The following is a 16103-nucleotide window of genomic DNA, read 5'->3' on the forward strand; positions in this document are numbered from 1 at the left end:
AACTGCTGACACACTCCAGCCACATGAGGTCTAACATCGTCTTGCATTAGGAGGAACCCAGGGCCAACCGCACCAGCATATGGTCTCACAAGGTGTCTGAGGATCTCATCTCGGTACCTAATGGCAGTCAGGTTACCTCTGGCGAGCACATGGAGGGCTGTGCGGCCCCCACAAAGAAATGCCACCCCACACCATGACTGACCCACCGGCAAACCGGTCATGCTGGAGGATGTTGCAGGCAGCAGAACTTTCTCCACGGCGTCTCCAGACTGTCACATGTGCTCAGTGTGAACCTGCTTTCATCTGTGAAGAGCACAGGGCGACAGTGGCGAATTTGCCAATCTTGGTGTTCTCTGGCAAATGAAAAACATCCTGCACGGTGTTGGGCTGTAAGCACAACCCCCACCTGTGGACGTTGGGCCCTCATACCACCCTCATGGAGTCTGTTTCTGACCGTTTGAGCAGACACATGCACATTTGTGGCCTGCTGGAGGTCATTTTGCAGGGCTCTGGCAGTGCTCCTCCTGCTCCTCCTTGCACAAAGGCGGAGGTAGCGGTCCTGCTGCTGGGTTGTTGCTCTCCTACGGCCTCCTCCACGTCTCCTGATGTAATGGCATGCCTTCTGGTAGCGCCTCCATGCTCTGGACACTACGCTGACAGACACAGCAAACCTTCTTGCCACAGTTCGCATTGATGTGCCATCCTGGATGAGCTGCACTACCTGAGCCTCTTGTGTGGGTTGTAGACTCAGTCTCATACTACCACTAGAGTGAAAGCACCGCCAGCATTCAAAAGTGACCAAAACATCAGCCAGGAAGCATAGGAACTGAGAAGTGGTCTGTGGTTATCACCTGCAGAACAACTCCTTTATTTGGGGTGTCTTGCTAATTGCCTATAATTTCCACCTGTTGTCTATTCCATTTGCACAACAGCATGTGAAATGTATTGTCAATCAGTGTTGCTTCCTAAGTGGACAGTTTGATTTCACATAAGTGTGATTGACTTGGAGTTACATTGTGTTGTTTAAGTGTTCCCTTTATTTTTTTGAGCAGTGTATTTTATAACACTGAATGAACACTTATTTAAATTTAATATAATACATAAATAAAATCAATAATAAATAAATGAACTGTTCAATTTGGTTTAAATTATGCAAAAAGTGTTGGAGAAGTAAAAGTGCAATATAAAAAAAGCTAATGTTTAAGTTCCTTGCTCAGAACATTAAAATAAATGTTAATTTGTTGAATACCTTTCTGGTTACTACATGATTTCAAGTCAAAGTAGACACCCTTTGACTTGACACCTTTACACACTCTTGGAATTCTCTCAACCAGCTTCATGAGGTAGTCACCTGGAATGCTTTTCCAACAGCCTTGAAGGAGTTCCCACATATGCTGAGTACTTGTTGGCTGCTTTTCCTTCACTTTGCAGTCCAACTCATTCCAAACCATCTCAATTGGGTTGAGGTCGAGTGATTGTGGAGGCCAGGTCATCTGAGGAAGCAATCCATCGCTCTCCTTCTTGCTGAAATAACTCTTACACATCCTGGAGGTGTGTTTTTGGATTATTGTCCTGTTGAAAAACAAATTATAGTCCAACTAAGCCCAAAACAAATGGGATGGAGGGTGTATCACAGCAAATTAACCATGAAGGCCTGATTCAGGCAGTCTCCTCTGAACAGTTGATGTGTCTGTTACTTGTACTCTATGAAGCATTTATTTAGGCTGCAGTCTGAGGTGTAGTTGATTGCCGATTACTGAGGCTGGTAACTCAAATGACCTTATCCTCTGCAGCAGAGGTAACTCTGGGTCTTCCTTTCCTGTTGCGGTCCTCATGAGAGACAGTTTCATCTTAGCGCATGATGGTTTTTGCGTCTGTACTTGAAGAAAATGTCAAAATGCTTGAAAGTTTCTGGATTGACTGAGCTTCTTGTCTTAAAGTAATGGACTGTCATTTCTCCTTGCTTATTTGAGCCGTTCTTTCCATAATATGGACATGGTCTTTTACCAAATAGGGCTATCATCTTCTGTATACCACCCCTAACTTGTCATAACACAACTGATTGGTTCAAAGGTGTTAAGAAAGAAATTCCACAAATTAACAAGACACCTGTTAATTGAAATTAATTCTAGATACCTCATGAAGCTGGTTGCGAGAATGCCAAGAGTGTGCAAAGCTGTCATGGCAAAGGGTGGCTACTTTAAAGAATCTCAAATATATTTTGATAACCCTTTTTGGTAACTACATGATTCCATGTGTTATTTCATAGTTGTGATATCTTCACTATCATTCTACAATGTAGAGAATTACAAAAATAAAAGAGAAACCCTTCAATGAGTAGTTGTGTCCAAAATTTTGACTGGTACTGTATTTGGTAGAAAAGCGGTTGCGGCTATAGCGGAAGAGGATGCCACCAAGAAGAGCTTCACTGAGCTTAAAATCATTCTGGGGAGGTTGTCCAGATGTTTCTCATTGGTTCACACAGTGCAGGCCTCCCTGTTACCCCTGAGGAGAAACTAAATAACTCAAGGTCTGGCCTTTCATCTCAGGGTAGGGAGGGAAGACTGTGGTATTAAATTTAAAGCAGGAGCTGCTAATATTGCACCAAATCAAAATCAAATTGTATTTGTCACATACACATGGTTAGAAGATGTTAATGCGAGTGTAGCGAAATGCTTGTGCTTCTAGTTCCGACAATGCAGTAATAACCAACAAGTAATCTAGCTAACAATTCCAAAACTACTACCTTATAGACACAAGTGTAAGGGGATAAAGAATATGTACATAAAGATATGAATGAGTGATGGTACAGAGCAGCATAGGCAAGATACAGTAGATGGTATTGAGTGCAGTATATACATACGAGATGAGTATGTAAACAAAGTGGCATAGTTAAAGTGGCTAGTGATACATGTATTACATAAAGATGCAGTAGATGATAGAGTACAGTATATACATATGAGATGAATAATGTAGGGTATGTAAACATTATATTAGGTAGCATTGTTTAAAGTGGCTAGTGATATATTTTACATCAATTCCCATTATTAAAGTGGCTGGAGTTGAGTCAGTGTGTTGGCAGCAGCCACTCAATGTTAGTGGTGGCTGTTTAACAGTCTGATGGCCTTGAGATAGAAGCTGTTTTTCAGTCTCTCGGTCCCAGCTTTGATGCACCTGTACTGACCTCGCCTTCTGGACGATAGCGGGGTGAACAGGCAGTGGCTCGGGTGGTTGTTGTCCTTGATGATCTTTATGGCCTTCTTGTGACATCGGGTGGTGTAGGTGTCCTGGAGGGCAGGTAGTTTGCCCCGGTGATGCGTTGTGCAGACCTCACTACCCTCTGGAGAGCCTTACGGTTGTGGGCGGAGCAGTTGCCGTACCAGGCAGTGATACAGCCCGACAGGATGCTCTCGATTGTGCATCTGTAGAAGTTTGTGAGTGCTTTTGGTGACAAGCCGAATTTCTTCAGCCTCCTGAGGTTGAAGAGGTGCCGCTGCGCCTTCTTCACGATGCTGTCTGTGTGGGTGATTCAGTTTGTCTGTGATGTGTACGCCGAGGAACTTAAAACTTACTACCCTCTCCACTACTGTTCCAACGATGTGGATAGGGGGGGGGGGGGGTGTTCCCTCTGCTGTTTCCTGAAGTCCACAATCTCCTTAGTTTTGTTGACGTTGAGTGGGAGGTTATTTTCCTGACACCACACTCCGAGGGCCCTCACCTCCTCCCTGTAGGCCGCCTCGTCGTTGTTGGTGATCAAGCCTACCGCTGGTGTGTCATCCGCAAACTTGATGATTGAGTTGGAGGCGTGCGTCGCCACGCAGTCGTGGGTGAACAAGGAGTACAGGAGAGGGCTCAGAACGCACCCTTGTGGGGCCCCAGTGTTGAGGATCAGCGGGGTGGAGATGTTGCCTACCCTCACCACCTGGGGGCAGCCCGTCAGGAAGTCCAGTACCCAGTTGCACAGGGCGGGGTCGAGACCCAGGGTCTCGAGCTTGATGACGAGCTTGGAGGGCACTATGGTGTTAAATGCCGAGCTGTAGTCGATGAACAGCATTCTCACATAGGTATTCCTCTTGTCCAGATGGGTTAGGGCAGTGTGGTTGAGATTGCATCGTCTGTGGCCCTATTTGGGCAGTAAGCAAATTGGAGTGGGTCTAGGGTGTCAGGTAGGGTGGAGGTGATATGGTCCTTGACTAGTCTCTCAAAGCACTTCATGATGACGGAAGTGAGTGCTACGGGGCGGCAGTCGTTTAGCTCAGTTACCTTAGCTTTCTTGGGAACAGGAACAATGGTGGCCCTCTTGAAGCATGTGGAAACAACAGACTGGGATAGGGATTGATTGAATAGGTCCGTAAACACACCAGCCAGCTGGTCTGCGCATGCTCTGAGGGCGCGGCTGGGGATGCCATCTGGGCCTGCAGCCTTGCGAGGGTTGACACGTTTAAATGTTTTCCTCATGTCGGCTGCAGTGAAGAAGAGTCCGCATGTTTTAGTTGCGGGCTGTGTCAGTGGCACTGTATTGTCCTCAAAGCGGGCAAAAAGTTATTTAGTCTGCCTGGGAGCAAGACATCCTGGTCCGTGACGGGGCTGGTTTTCTTTTGTAATCCGTGATTGACTGTAGTGATTGACTGAGATTCTACTTTGTCTCTATACTGACGCTTAGCTTGTTTGATTGCCTTGGAGGGAATAGTTACACGGTTTGTATTCGGTCATGTTTCCGGTCACCTTGCCCTGATTGAAAGCAGTGGTTCGGGCTTTCAGTTTCACGCGAATGCTGCCATCAATCCACGGTTTCTGGTTTGGGAATGTTTTAATCGTTGCTATGGGAATGACATCTTCAACGCACGTTCTAATGAACTCGCTCACCGAATCAGCGTATTCGTCAATGTTGTTGTCTGACGCAATACGAAACATATCCCAGTCCACGTGATGGAAGCAGTCTTGAGTGTGGAATCAGATTGGTCGGACCAGCGTTGAACAGACCTCAGCGCGGGAGCTTCTTGTTTTAGTTTCTGTCTGTCGGCAGGCATCAACAAAATGGAGTCCTTGTCAGCTTTTCCGAAAGGAGGGCGGGGCAGGGCCTTATATGCGTCGCGGAAGTTAGAATAGCAGTGATCCAAGGTTTTTCCAGCCCTGGTTGCGCAATCGATATGCTGATAAAATTTAGGGAGTCTTGTTTTCAGATTAGCCTTGTTAAAATCCCCAGCTACAATGAATGCAGCCTCCGGATAAATGGATTCCAGTTTGCAAAGAGTCAAATAAAGTTTGTTCAGAGCCATCAATGTGTCTGCTTGGGGGGGGGGAATATATACGGCTGTGATTATAATCGAAGAGAATTCCCTTGGTAGATAATGCGGTCGACATTTGATTGTGAGGAATTCTAAATCAGGTGAACAGAAGGACTTGAGTACCTGTATGTTGTTATGATCACACCACGTCACGTTAACCATGAAGCATACGCCCCCGCCCCTCTTCTTACCAGAAAGATGTTTGTTTCTGTCTGCGCGATGCGTGGAGAAACCAGTTGGCTGCACCGACTCCGATAGAGTCTCTCCAGTGAGCCATGTTTCCGTGAAGCAAAGAACGTTACAGTCTCTGATGTCCCTCTGGAATGTTACCCTTGCTCGGATTTCATCAACCTTGTTGTCAAGAGACTGGACATTGGCGAGAAGAATGCTAGGGAGTGGTGCACGATGTGCCCGTCTCCGGAGTCTGACCAGAAGACCGCTCTGTTTCCCCCTTTTATGAAGTCATTTTTTTTGGTCGCCGGCTGGGATCCATTCCGTTGTCCTGGGTGGAAGGCAGAACACAGGATCCGCTTCACGAAAGTCATATTCTTGGCCGTACTGATGGTGAGTTGACGCTGCTCTTATGTTCAGTAGTTCTTCTCAACTGTATGTAATGAAACCTAAGATGACCTGGGGTACCAATGTAAGAAATAACAAAAAACTGCATAGTTTCCTAGGAACGCGAAGAGAGGCGGCCATCTCTGTCGGCGCCGGAAGTATAACTCCCTACAACTGCATGCTGGGGTAAATCGCCGAAGTATCTATCCACACAGGAAGTTACTCAAATATGGTACTAAAAGCTATGGTGGATCTTCAAGTACCCGTAGTGGATAGGCCAAGTACCCCCAGTGAACCTTGTATCCCTGGTTGGGAAAGATTGTTGTACTGTACTGCTAACCACTGTACTTTTTGATGTGAATGAACTGACGCCCTGAATCTCCCGCCTAGTTCTAGTAGCTAGCTTTGTTGACCAAGACGTGACAACAATGTAGGCTTTGTGTAGCGGTTAGCGGTAAAGACAGACATCTGATGTGTTGTGGACTGATGTCCACAAGTGAAGGGAAAAGGTGAGAGGAGAAGAGCGCATAGACAGCTGCGAGAAGAAATTATACAGTTGAAGTCAGAAGTTTACATACACCTTAGCTAAATACATTTAAACTCAGTTTCACAACTCCCGACATTTAATCCGCAATTTTAGGTTAGTTTGGAACACCACTTTAGGTCAGAATAGTAGAGAGAAAGATTTATTTCAGCTTGCATGTCTTTCATCACATTCCCAGTGGGTCAGAAGTTTACATACACTCAATTAGTATTTGTTAACATTGCCTTAAATGTTTAACTTGGGTCAAACGTTTTGGGTAGCCTTCCACAAGCTTCCCACAATAAGTTGGGTGAATTTTGGCCCATTCCTCCTGACAGAGCTGGTGTAACAGTCAGGTTTGTAGGCCTCCTCGCTAGCACACGCTTTTTCAGTTCTGCCCACATATCTTCTATAGGATTGAGGCTTTGTGATGGCCACTCCAATACCTTGACTGTTGTCCTTAAGCCATTTTGCCACAACTTTGGAAGTATGCATGGGGTCATTGCCCATTTGAAAGACCCATTTCCAACCAAGCTTCCTTGCTGACTTTCAGTTTAAGTCGATATAGGACTCGTTTTACTGTAGATATAGATACTTTTGTACCCGTTTCCTCTAGCGTCTTCACAAGGTCCTTTGCTGTTGTTCTGGGATTGATTTGCACTTTTCGCACCAAAGTATGTTCATCGTTAAGCGACAGAACGCGTCTACTTCTTGAGCATGACGGCTGCGTGGTCCCATGGTGTTTACACTTTCGTACTATTGTTTGTACAGATGAACGTGGTACCTTCAGGTGTTTGGAAATTGCTTCCAAGGATGAACCAGACTTGTGGAGGTCTACAATTTTTTTCTGAGGGCTTGGCTGATTTCTTTTGATGTCAAGCAAAGAGGCACCGAGTTTGAAGATAGGCTAATCGACATCATTTGAGTCAATTGGAGGTGTAACTGTGGATGTAGTCTATCAGAAGCTTCTAAAGCCATGACATCATTTTCTGGAATTGTCCAAGCTGTTTAAAGGCACTGTCAACTAAGTGTATGTAAACTACTGACCCACTGGAATTGTGATACAGTGAATTATAAGTGAAATAATCTGTCTGTAAACAATTGTTGGAAAAATGACTTGTGTCATGCACAAAGTAGATATCCTAACCGACTTGCTATAGTTTGTTAACAAGACATTTGTGGAATGATTGAAAAGTGAGTTTTAATGACTCCAACCTAAGTGTATGTAAACTTCTGACTTCAAATGTATATACAACGAGTGATCATGCTGTTGATGTGGCTGCTATGAAAGTGAACTGTTTTTGCATGTGATCAGGGGTGTATTCATTCTGCTGATTAAGAAATATTTAACAAACTCTCTTTTGTAACTGTTGAGTATACCCTAGATCAGCTAGATGCATGCAAGAGTGTGCAAAGCTGTATTGGGAAATGTTTTGTATCATGAAGTAGCTTAAACCTGTCAATATTAAATTGAGTTGGGTGAATTGAATATGAATGACAGTCATCCAATATGCTGTAATAGAAATAAGGCCATGCTCATAAAATAAGAATAATCTTCCCTCATCTTAAAATCATTGTCCTACAACACAGAGGTCACATTCAATCAGCCACTTTGTGGGCAGCAAGTCAACATTTCACATGCCTTTGTTTGTAATGAGGGGATTGATTAGGCAATATGACACAATTTCCTCTACAGCACTGACAGTACTGTTTATTCTTGACTTGTTTCTTCCTTCCTACAAACCAATCAACACAAGCATTAAGAGGTTTTGACCAATGAACTGTGCTTGGGAGGGAGCCCAGTAGAAGCAAATCAACAGGAAGGCGTTTGTGATAATCTCTACGGGTCCTGTGTGTGACGTCACCAAGAGGAAGCTAACGCACAGTGCCTCCATATATGGAGACTTCCCTTTTCAGGGGTCAGAGCAGGTTAGGCTAACCAAACCCACTCGTCCATGTCTCAACATATGGAGGAAATGTTTGAAGTACCAATGTTTGCATCTGCATGTTTGTGTGAGCCTCAGTCTGCTTCTTTATTTGGCATACTTTTAGCTAAACTAATAGATTTGGAAATGCTGGAGTTTAAAACAGGAGTGAAATGACATCTCAATGTTAAATTCCTTAATAATTTAGCCTAATTGTCCATAGGTGTGCAGTTTTGAAATAAATCTCTGCCTTTATCTGTGTGTGTACGTGACTGCATGCATGTGTGTGGTGTGCCTATGCACATGCGTAGGACTGCCAATTATCTGGCCTGTCCCATTGATGACAGTCAGATTAAGGAAGACGGTGTGTTGTGCCCCTCCTTGCTTTAGAGTCCCAGACTAATCCTCTCTTAACACTTGATTCACCCCCTCATCGCTCCACTGCCCCTCAGTCTGTCACTTAACGCTGACCTGGCAACTTAATCCGCGGCTTAATTTGTCTCCCAACCGCACTCAAGACAAAACACACCAATGTCAACAGAATACTTGACAGCCATCAGCACCGATACAGACACTGGCCTGGTCAGAGGATGCCCTGCGTCTAGAATTCCGTCTACCACTCTCGTGAATGGTATTCCTGCAAAGATGATACAGCAATCCAAGACATGCCGGTTTGTAAAGGAAGTGTCACGCAGGAGCAGCAGGAACGAATGGGAACTTATTTGACACTCTCGGGGTTTCAATAGTGTCATCTTCCCTCACCATCACTTAGAAAGGCATTCCTAGTGGGGTATCCAGTGGTTACTCAACCTACACTAAAGCTTTCGCCTTTTGACATAATCCATATATCCTCACTGACAGTAGTAAAACAGGTTTTCAACATGCATGCATTCCGATTACTCAGACCATGTTCACACTTTTCACTAGTTAACTACAACTGCAGGATGTAGGACACCTATGCAGACAGATAAACAAGATCACAATGTGACTAATTGTAACTTTTGCTAACCCCCCCATTTAGAACATTCAAATCTTAATTCAGGGTCTGAACTCTGGAAATGAATCAAATGAAGCTTGTACTTGATGACTAACCATGGTCCCTAGATTTTACAGGGAGCCATTGCGGTCAAGAAATGAGTTGATCGCAGAATAGGCTACATTGAACAGGGGGTGATCATAGCACACGGTGGCACCCATGACAGAAAACACTTGCGGAGATAATTTCTTCTGGAAGCTCCAATGGCAGAAAAAAAATAATTCTAGCTACTTGTAAAAACAAACCAAATGCCTTAGAAATGTGCACGTATAATTGCACAATGGCATTACATAAACAATGGACACTCATATGGGCTTGCGCCCAGGACAATTAGCTTATTGTTTAAAAAAGAAAAAAAGACATGTGGTTCCACTACAAAAGCAGTAAGCCCTCTTGCCAAAGGTGATCCCAAACTATTTACCTGACAAACAGTGCACTTAAAAAAAAAAAAATTCTCTCTCATTAGTCCACTGTAAATACAATCATGTGACACAAAGGGTATCACTCATGTAGGCAGAAATACAGCAGGTAAGTGCTACATCTTAAACTTGGCTGTTAACATGCAAACATTTTTGGGACTGTATTTACAGTGGAATAACAAAAATAAATTAAACTACCAAAAGATTGTTTGAGTGTCCCCTCAGCAAGTGTTCAGACGCTGTTTTGTGTATCAAATGTATGAGGTAAATCCCTCTACATCCATACTAATTCAAAGATGGAGTCCGTGCCTCCTTACAATCAACACTGGGTACTATTCCAAGACTCAATTGTGAGGACACTATCTGTGTCGAACATGTAATTGCTGATGGACTGCTTCATTCCCATATCCCAACCTTTGGTCTGAATAATACTTCAGAGTTTCTTGTATTGAAAACATAGTGGGCAGGCTATTTGTCATCCATAGAATATTAACACCTGCTCATGTGGGATATGTTTTGAATATTTCATACGAGTAACTCTGGTGCAGCCATAAGATCCCTATTATTAATGGCATACAAATTGAAGCTTAATTCAGATCAACTGCCTCTGATCGTCAGGTTATAAGAAGTAAAGGTTGACCGATTAAAATCGGCATTGGCCTATCCCCCACGACAGACCCAATCTGAATGCAGTGCGCAGTAACAGCTGATATTTCAGGGCCTTTCTATTTTTAAAGCCTTTTTAGCAGAATCGGCCAGCACATCCGGACTGACAGACCATCCTGTCAGAAGGGCTGCCAGTGTGTGACTCAACCCAATGTGCACTTAAAAGGGCACTGTTTTTCTCTTTACTGACTAGCAGTTATAGTATACTGCATTTAGCCAACTGTCCTGAAACTACAACAAGCTACCTTCCAACAGCAAACAGTCCAATGACAATTGTTTTTTAACCAAACCATAACTCAGGAAATGTGCAAAGGCAGCTATAGGGAACTGCCCCTTGACACACTTTTTAAAAATCAAAACCCTAAAACACAACTAGCAACTTCAACAGCACGTTCTGCCTACTGCACATTGACTACAGGAAGCAACAATGACTAAACTGCAGGAATGTGCAACTCCAGACAAATACCCCCAGACTGTAAAGTAAATAAAGTCTGCTAACTTGATACCAGAAAAGTAAAACAGTCAAATAGCCAACTGCTACAGACTTGCCAAGGGTAATGATGAAGCAGCAGACACTAGTGAGTCTGGTGTGTGAGGTGAGATACAAAGTTCATGCAACATCCGGTACGAGTCTGAACAGACCACACTTCCTTCTATTCAACAGTGGCGTTTCTAACCGTGGTGCATTGCAGGCCCCATTCTATTAGAGGGACCACACTGGTGAAGTACTACACCCTCTAGGTCGTGTACTTCGAAAAACTGCCTGAGCTGTATTACAAAAAAAAGTGTCTTAAGATGGTCGGCTCGGTACAGCATGATGATATGACCATTTAAGAACTAGAATGAGTGTGCATTTGGCAACCTCAGAAAGTCACCGTATGGAGGGTGTCCAATCCAAAACAAATGTTTTGACCAATGGGTAAAAGTATATATTCATTGGTGTTGATAGTCCTGTAAGAAAACCAATGGTTCGAGCCGCATGTCTTGATCATAGTCCATTCAAATGTTAGTTCAACAGTGAACTTTCTTCTAAAATCCAGAAAACAATAGTGGGGCTCCCAAGTGGCACAGGCGTCGAAAGCACTGCATCTCCTCACAAGAGACGTCACTATAGTACATGGTTTGAATCCAGGATGTATCACATCCGGCCATGATTGGGAGTCCCATAGGGCGATGCACAATCGGCCCAGCTTTGTCCGGTTTGGCCGGAGTAGGCCGTAATTGTACATTTAATTTAACTATGCAAGTCAGTTAAGAACAAATTATTATTTACAATGATGACCTAGGAACTGCCTTGTTCAGGGGCAGAACTGCCTTGTTCAGGTGCGGAACTGCCTTGTTCAGGTGCGGAACTGCCTTGTTCAGGTGCGGAACTGCCTTGTTCAGGTGCGGAACTGCCTTGTTCAGGTGCGGAACTGCCTTGTTCAGGGGCAGAACGACAGATTTTTACCTTGTCAGCTCAGGGATTTGATCTAGCAACCTTTTGGTTACTGGCCCAACACTCTAACCAATAAGAAATAAGCATTTTTTTTTTATTTATTAACAGACTTGCCTAGTTAGATATCTAGTTAGATATCTATTTTGAGACATTACATAGTATTTTCATAATTTAGTATATATTGGAGGACATTGGATGTACCTGAGCTCAATTTAGTGTCTTGGCAAAGGGGTGTGAATATGTACAGAAATATCTAATTAATTAATTTAATACATTGTGTGTAGATAAATGTAAAATGTAAGCAATTTTGAATTTAGGCTGTAACACAACAACATTTAGAATATATCAAAATATATTCCTGCCAGCTTGGAGAACGGTGAGGGAAAAAGATGAGGGTGAAATAATATGAATACTGTCAAGTGGACATTGGTTCTACTGACCTCACCAATAACTGTGTGAAAAATATAGGCTACTTCCCACTTCCGTATAGTTTTCTAATTAAACTTTTAAAAAGTACCTCTCTTGCAATGAGATTAAGGGTATCATCCTCGGCCGTCGACCTGTCCTTAATGGGATTTCTTTTACGTCCTGTGCCCTGAGTCCCCATGTCTTGGTTTCTGCCCGGTAATTAGGCTACTGGTCCAAATCGTTGAAGGTAGAAGAGGAATCCAAAGCACGTCTCAAGGAAAGAAAATACAACTAGCCTGTCACAATGTTGGGAGAAACATTTGTCAAATCACAAATGACTGTGCAAACCGTTCGTTACCACTCGCGACATTGGTCATTTGGTTACATCCGTCTTCAAGACCTCTTCCTGTGAGGTTTCTATCCAAACGCTAAATTGGACATTTCTAACAAACGTTGCAGTCGTTTGTATCGAATCCGCCCATTTGTAACACGTGAGTTGCCCAGAGGAAATCACAAATAGTTGAGTACCCTGGTAAACACGCATAATAAAGATACATTGACTGGCAATATATCTATTCAGATATGGAATCCAAATAATTTAATAGGCTATGTAAGATGTGTTTTAAACATGAAAATGCAATAAAAAAAAAAGTAAAAAATATCTTTGTAAATCCACTTGGTTAACACGCTTGGACAGAGACGCGATGCTGTCAGAGCAGCCTTTAAAGTAAATGTATGCTTGATTATGAAAGGCTTCGTATGGCGGGTGTGACGCAAATTCATTTTCCGGGGCTCATGCAGGCAGCGACCAAATTGCAATGAGGGCGAGGGCCATAGGACGACAGCAGTCTCTCACACCCTCGCCACTATTTTTTATGATGAGTTTTGAGCGCTAAAACAAACCTTGTCGTGTACGTCTTAAAGGCAAGGACTATGACAAATGGCTATGCATATTTCACAACAATAACATTATATTTGATCCACTTATGTTCAAAAGCCCCCATTTGTTGTGAAAACGATCTATAGAATATCATTATATTTTCTTTCCCTCCATGTCCATTCAATTAATATCCTATGAAGTATCTCAACAGTGATTGGGTTAGGCCTATTTGTATTTATTTGGAGTTATATAATGTGCTTTTCAAGTAATATTCAGATTGTAGACTAGCCAAAAACAAAATATGGTAATATTGTAACTTAAATGGATACTTCAGGATTTTGTCAATGAGGCCCTTTATCTACTTCCCCAGTCATATCAAATCAATCAAATCAACCATTTATTGGTCTCATAAACAGATTTTCAGATGTTAGTGCAGGTGCAGCAAAATGCTTGTGTTTGTAGCTCCAACTGTGCAGTAATAACTAGCAATAAATAAAACAAATACACACCTAATTCAGAAAAATGTAAAGTTCTATAGAATGAGCCATGACTAGATACAGTATATACATATAAAGTGGGTGAAACAGTATGTAAACATTATTAAAGTGACCAGTGTTCAATGGCTCTATGTACATAGGGCAGCAGTCTCTAAGGTGCAGGGCAGAGTACCGGGTGGTAACCGGCTAGAACAGTGACTAAGGATCAGGGCAGGGTACTGGTGAAGCTCGTGGTGTTTCTCAGTCCCAGCTTTGATGCACTTGAACTGTCTCCGTCTTTTAGATGGTAGTGGGGTGAACAGGCCATGGTTTGGGTGGCTGAGATCCTTGATGATCTTCTTGGCCTTCCTGTTACACCGGGTGCTGTAGATATCCTGGAGGGCAGGAAGTGTGCCCCTGGTGATTCGTTGGGCTGACTGCACCACCCTCTGGAGAGTCCTGCGGTTGCAGACGATGCATTTGCTGTACCAGGCAATGACACAGCCCGGCATTATGCTTTCAATGGTGCATCTGTAGAAGTTTGTGGGGCCTTAGGGGCCAAACCAAATTTCTCCGGCCTCCTGAGGTTGAAGAGGCGTTGTTGTGCCTTCTTCACTATGCTGTCTGTGTGAAGGGACCATTTCAGGTTGTCAGGGATTTCCATGCTGAGGAACTTGAAGCTTTTGACCCTCTCCACTGCAGCCCTGATGAACACATTGATTAAAAAAATTATATCTGTGCGTGCAGTTTGAAGGAAGCTGTTAACTAGTGCCAGTGCAATTGCTAAGTTTAGTTAGCATTAACTCGCAAAACTACCTCTAACGTATTTCATACTGGACACAGAGACAAAAACGTCAGAATCATTTCCAAAATCCTGAAGTATCCCTTTAAATTCTATTGAGTCATGGTTGTTCCTCCATAAGCCAAACTGTTGCCTAATTGTTGATCCATGTTGCCTTATTTGACTATTATCACTATAGGAAGTCAATTAAACTCATTGAATTGATCATAGAAGCAATACAACCCAGACAATAGCATATTTAGAAGTGTAGTTCAAGTTTTTGGAATCTGTAATACTGTCCATAAACTTGGAAATCTCTCAAAACGTTAGGCTCATAAATTTACTTGGCCTACAAGCAATGCCTTCCTCTGGTGTTGGTCACATGTCTTGCAACAAACCAGAGAGATATCTAGACCTGACAGACTTCACTGAGTAGACACAGGGTTGACCATTGAAAAACTCGGACTTGTTTCACTACATTGGCAAAACTAGGGTTTTTTGTTTAATGATTTTGATATAATTCCAATGCAATATCAACATACCTGTTATACAGGGTAAAACCACACATTGTCCTTCAGGCCAATATTGGGTTTTATATAAATCTTTCATAACAAACCACATAAAACAATCAGGCCATACATTCCTGCAGGACATGCAAGTGTATGAGGTTTGCTGATGGTTGTATACACATTTTTGTATAATCAGCAATATAGTAGTAACCACCCACTGGGCACACATTGAATTGATGTCTGTTCCCAGGGGGGCAGTCAACTGACTCACTTGTTTTTTGTATTTCACATTGAAACATCCTTCATTGTTGTAATACAGTGCATTCTGAAACTTTTTCCACATTTTGTTAAGTTACAGCCTTGTTCTAAAATGGATACAATAGTTTTTTCCCCTCATAAATCTGCACACAATACCTCATAATGCCAAAGCAAATGAGGTTTTTATAAATTTTGTCAAATTTATACAAAAATAAACCTGAAATATCACATTTACATAAGTATTCGAAACAAGCTTGGCACACCTGTATTTGGGGAGTGTCTCCCATTGTTATCTGCAGATCCTCTCAAGCTCTGTCAGGCTGGATGGGGAGCGTCGATGCACAGCTATTTTCAGGTCTCTACAGAGATGTTAGATCGGATTCAAGTCTGGGCTCTGGGCTCTCATTCAGAGACTTGTCCCGAAGCCACTCCTGCATTGTCTTGGCTGTGTGCTTAGGGTTGTTGTCCTGTTGGAAGGTGAACCTTCGCCCCCAGTCTGAGGTCCTGAGCGCTCTGGAGCAGGTTTTCATCAAGGATCTCTCTGTACTTTGCTCCGTTCATCTTTCTCTTGATCCTGACTAGTCTCCCAGTCCCTACCGCTGAAAAACATCCCCACAGCATGATGCTGCCACCACCATGGTTCTCTCTACCAATGCCACCAGATTATACTTTCTATTGGTGTTATCTATTCGGTAACATTCCACAAGTAAATGTAATAAATAATTTTAAAAAATACATGATATAGGTTAATTAGATAATTGAAAGTAACATTTAGATGATTTATTAGCCATGTGGATATAAGTATTTTAGGCATATCATGTGAATTAGGCCTCATGTAAAATCATTGTCAAAAGTGCAAGAGATACTGTTGCATGACAAACAGGTGCTATTAGATTACTGTATACTTTATCTGACCGTTTGAAACAGTGTAAACCACA

At 42.9% G+C, this 16103-nt stretch overlaps 1 protein-coding gene across 4 annotated transcripts in view; it reads right to left on the bottom strand.

The window, feature by feature from the left end:
- The window catches only part of LOC118367192 (leucine-rich repeat flightless-interacting protein 2-like), a 73710-nt gene extending 60727 nt beyond the window's left edge, over nt 1–12983 (bottom strand). For 2 of the 4 annotated variants that reach the window (XM_035750341.2, XM_035750339.2), the window contains exon 1: nt 12371–12983. In XM_035750341.2, coding sequence (XP_035606234.1) covers nt 12371–12460 — 90 coding nt within the window. In that variant the 5' untranslated portion in view covers nt 12461–12983. The remainder of the gene's footprint in view (nt 1–12370) is intronic. The other 2 variants (XM_035750340.2, XM_035750338.2) reach the window with 1 other exon arrangement.
- Nucleotides 12984–16103: the final 3120 nt, after the last annotated feature.

This window comes from Oncorhynchus keta, chromosome 34, assembly GCF_023373465.1.
Source record: "Oncorhynchus keta strain PuntledgeMale-10-30-2019 chromosome 34, Oket_V2, whole genome shotgun sequence".
Lineage (NCBI taxonomy): Eukaryota > Metazoa > Chordata > Actinopteri > Salmoniformes > Salmonidae > Oncorhynchus > Oncorhynchus keta.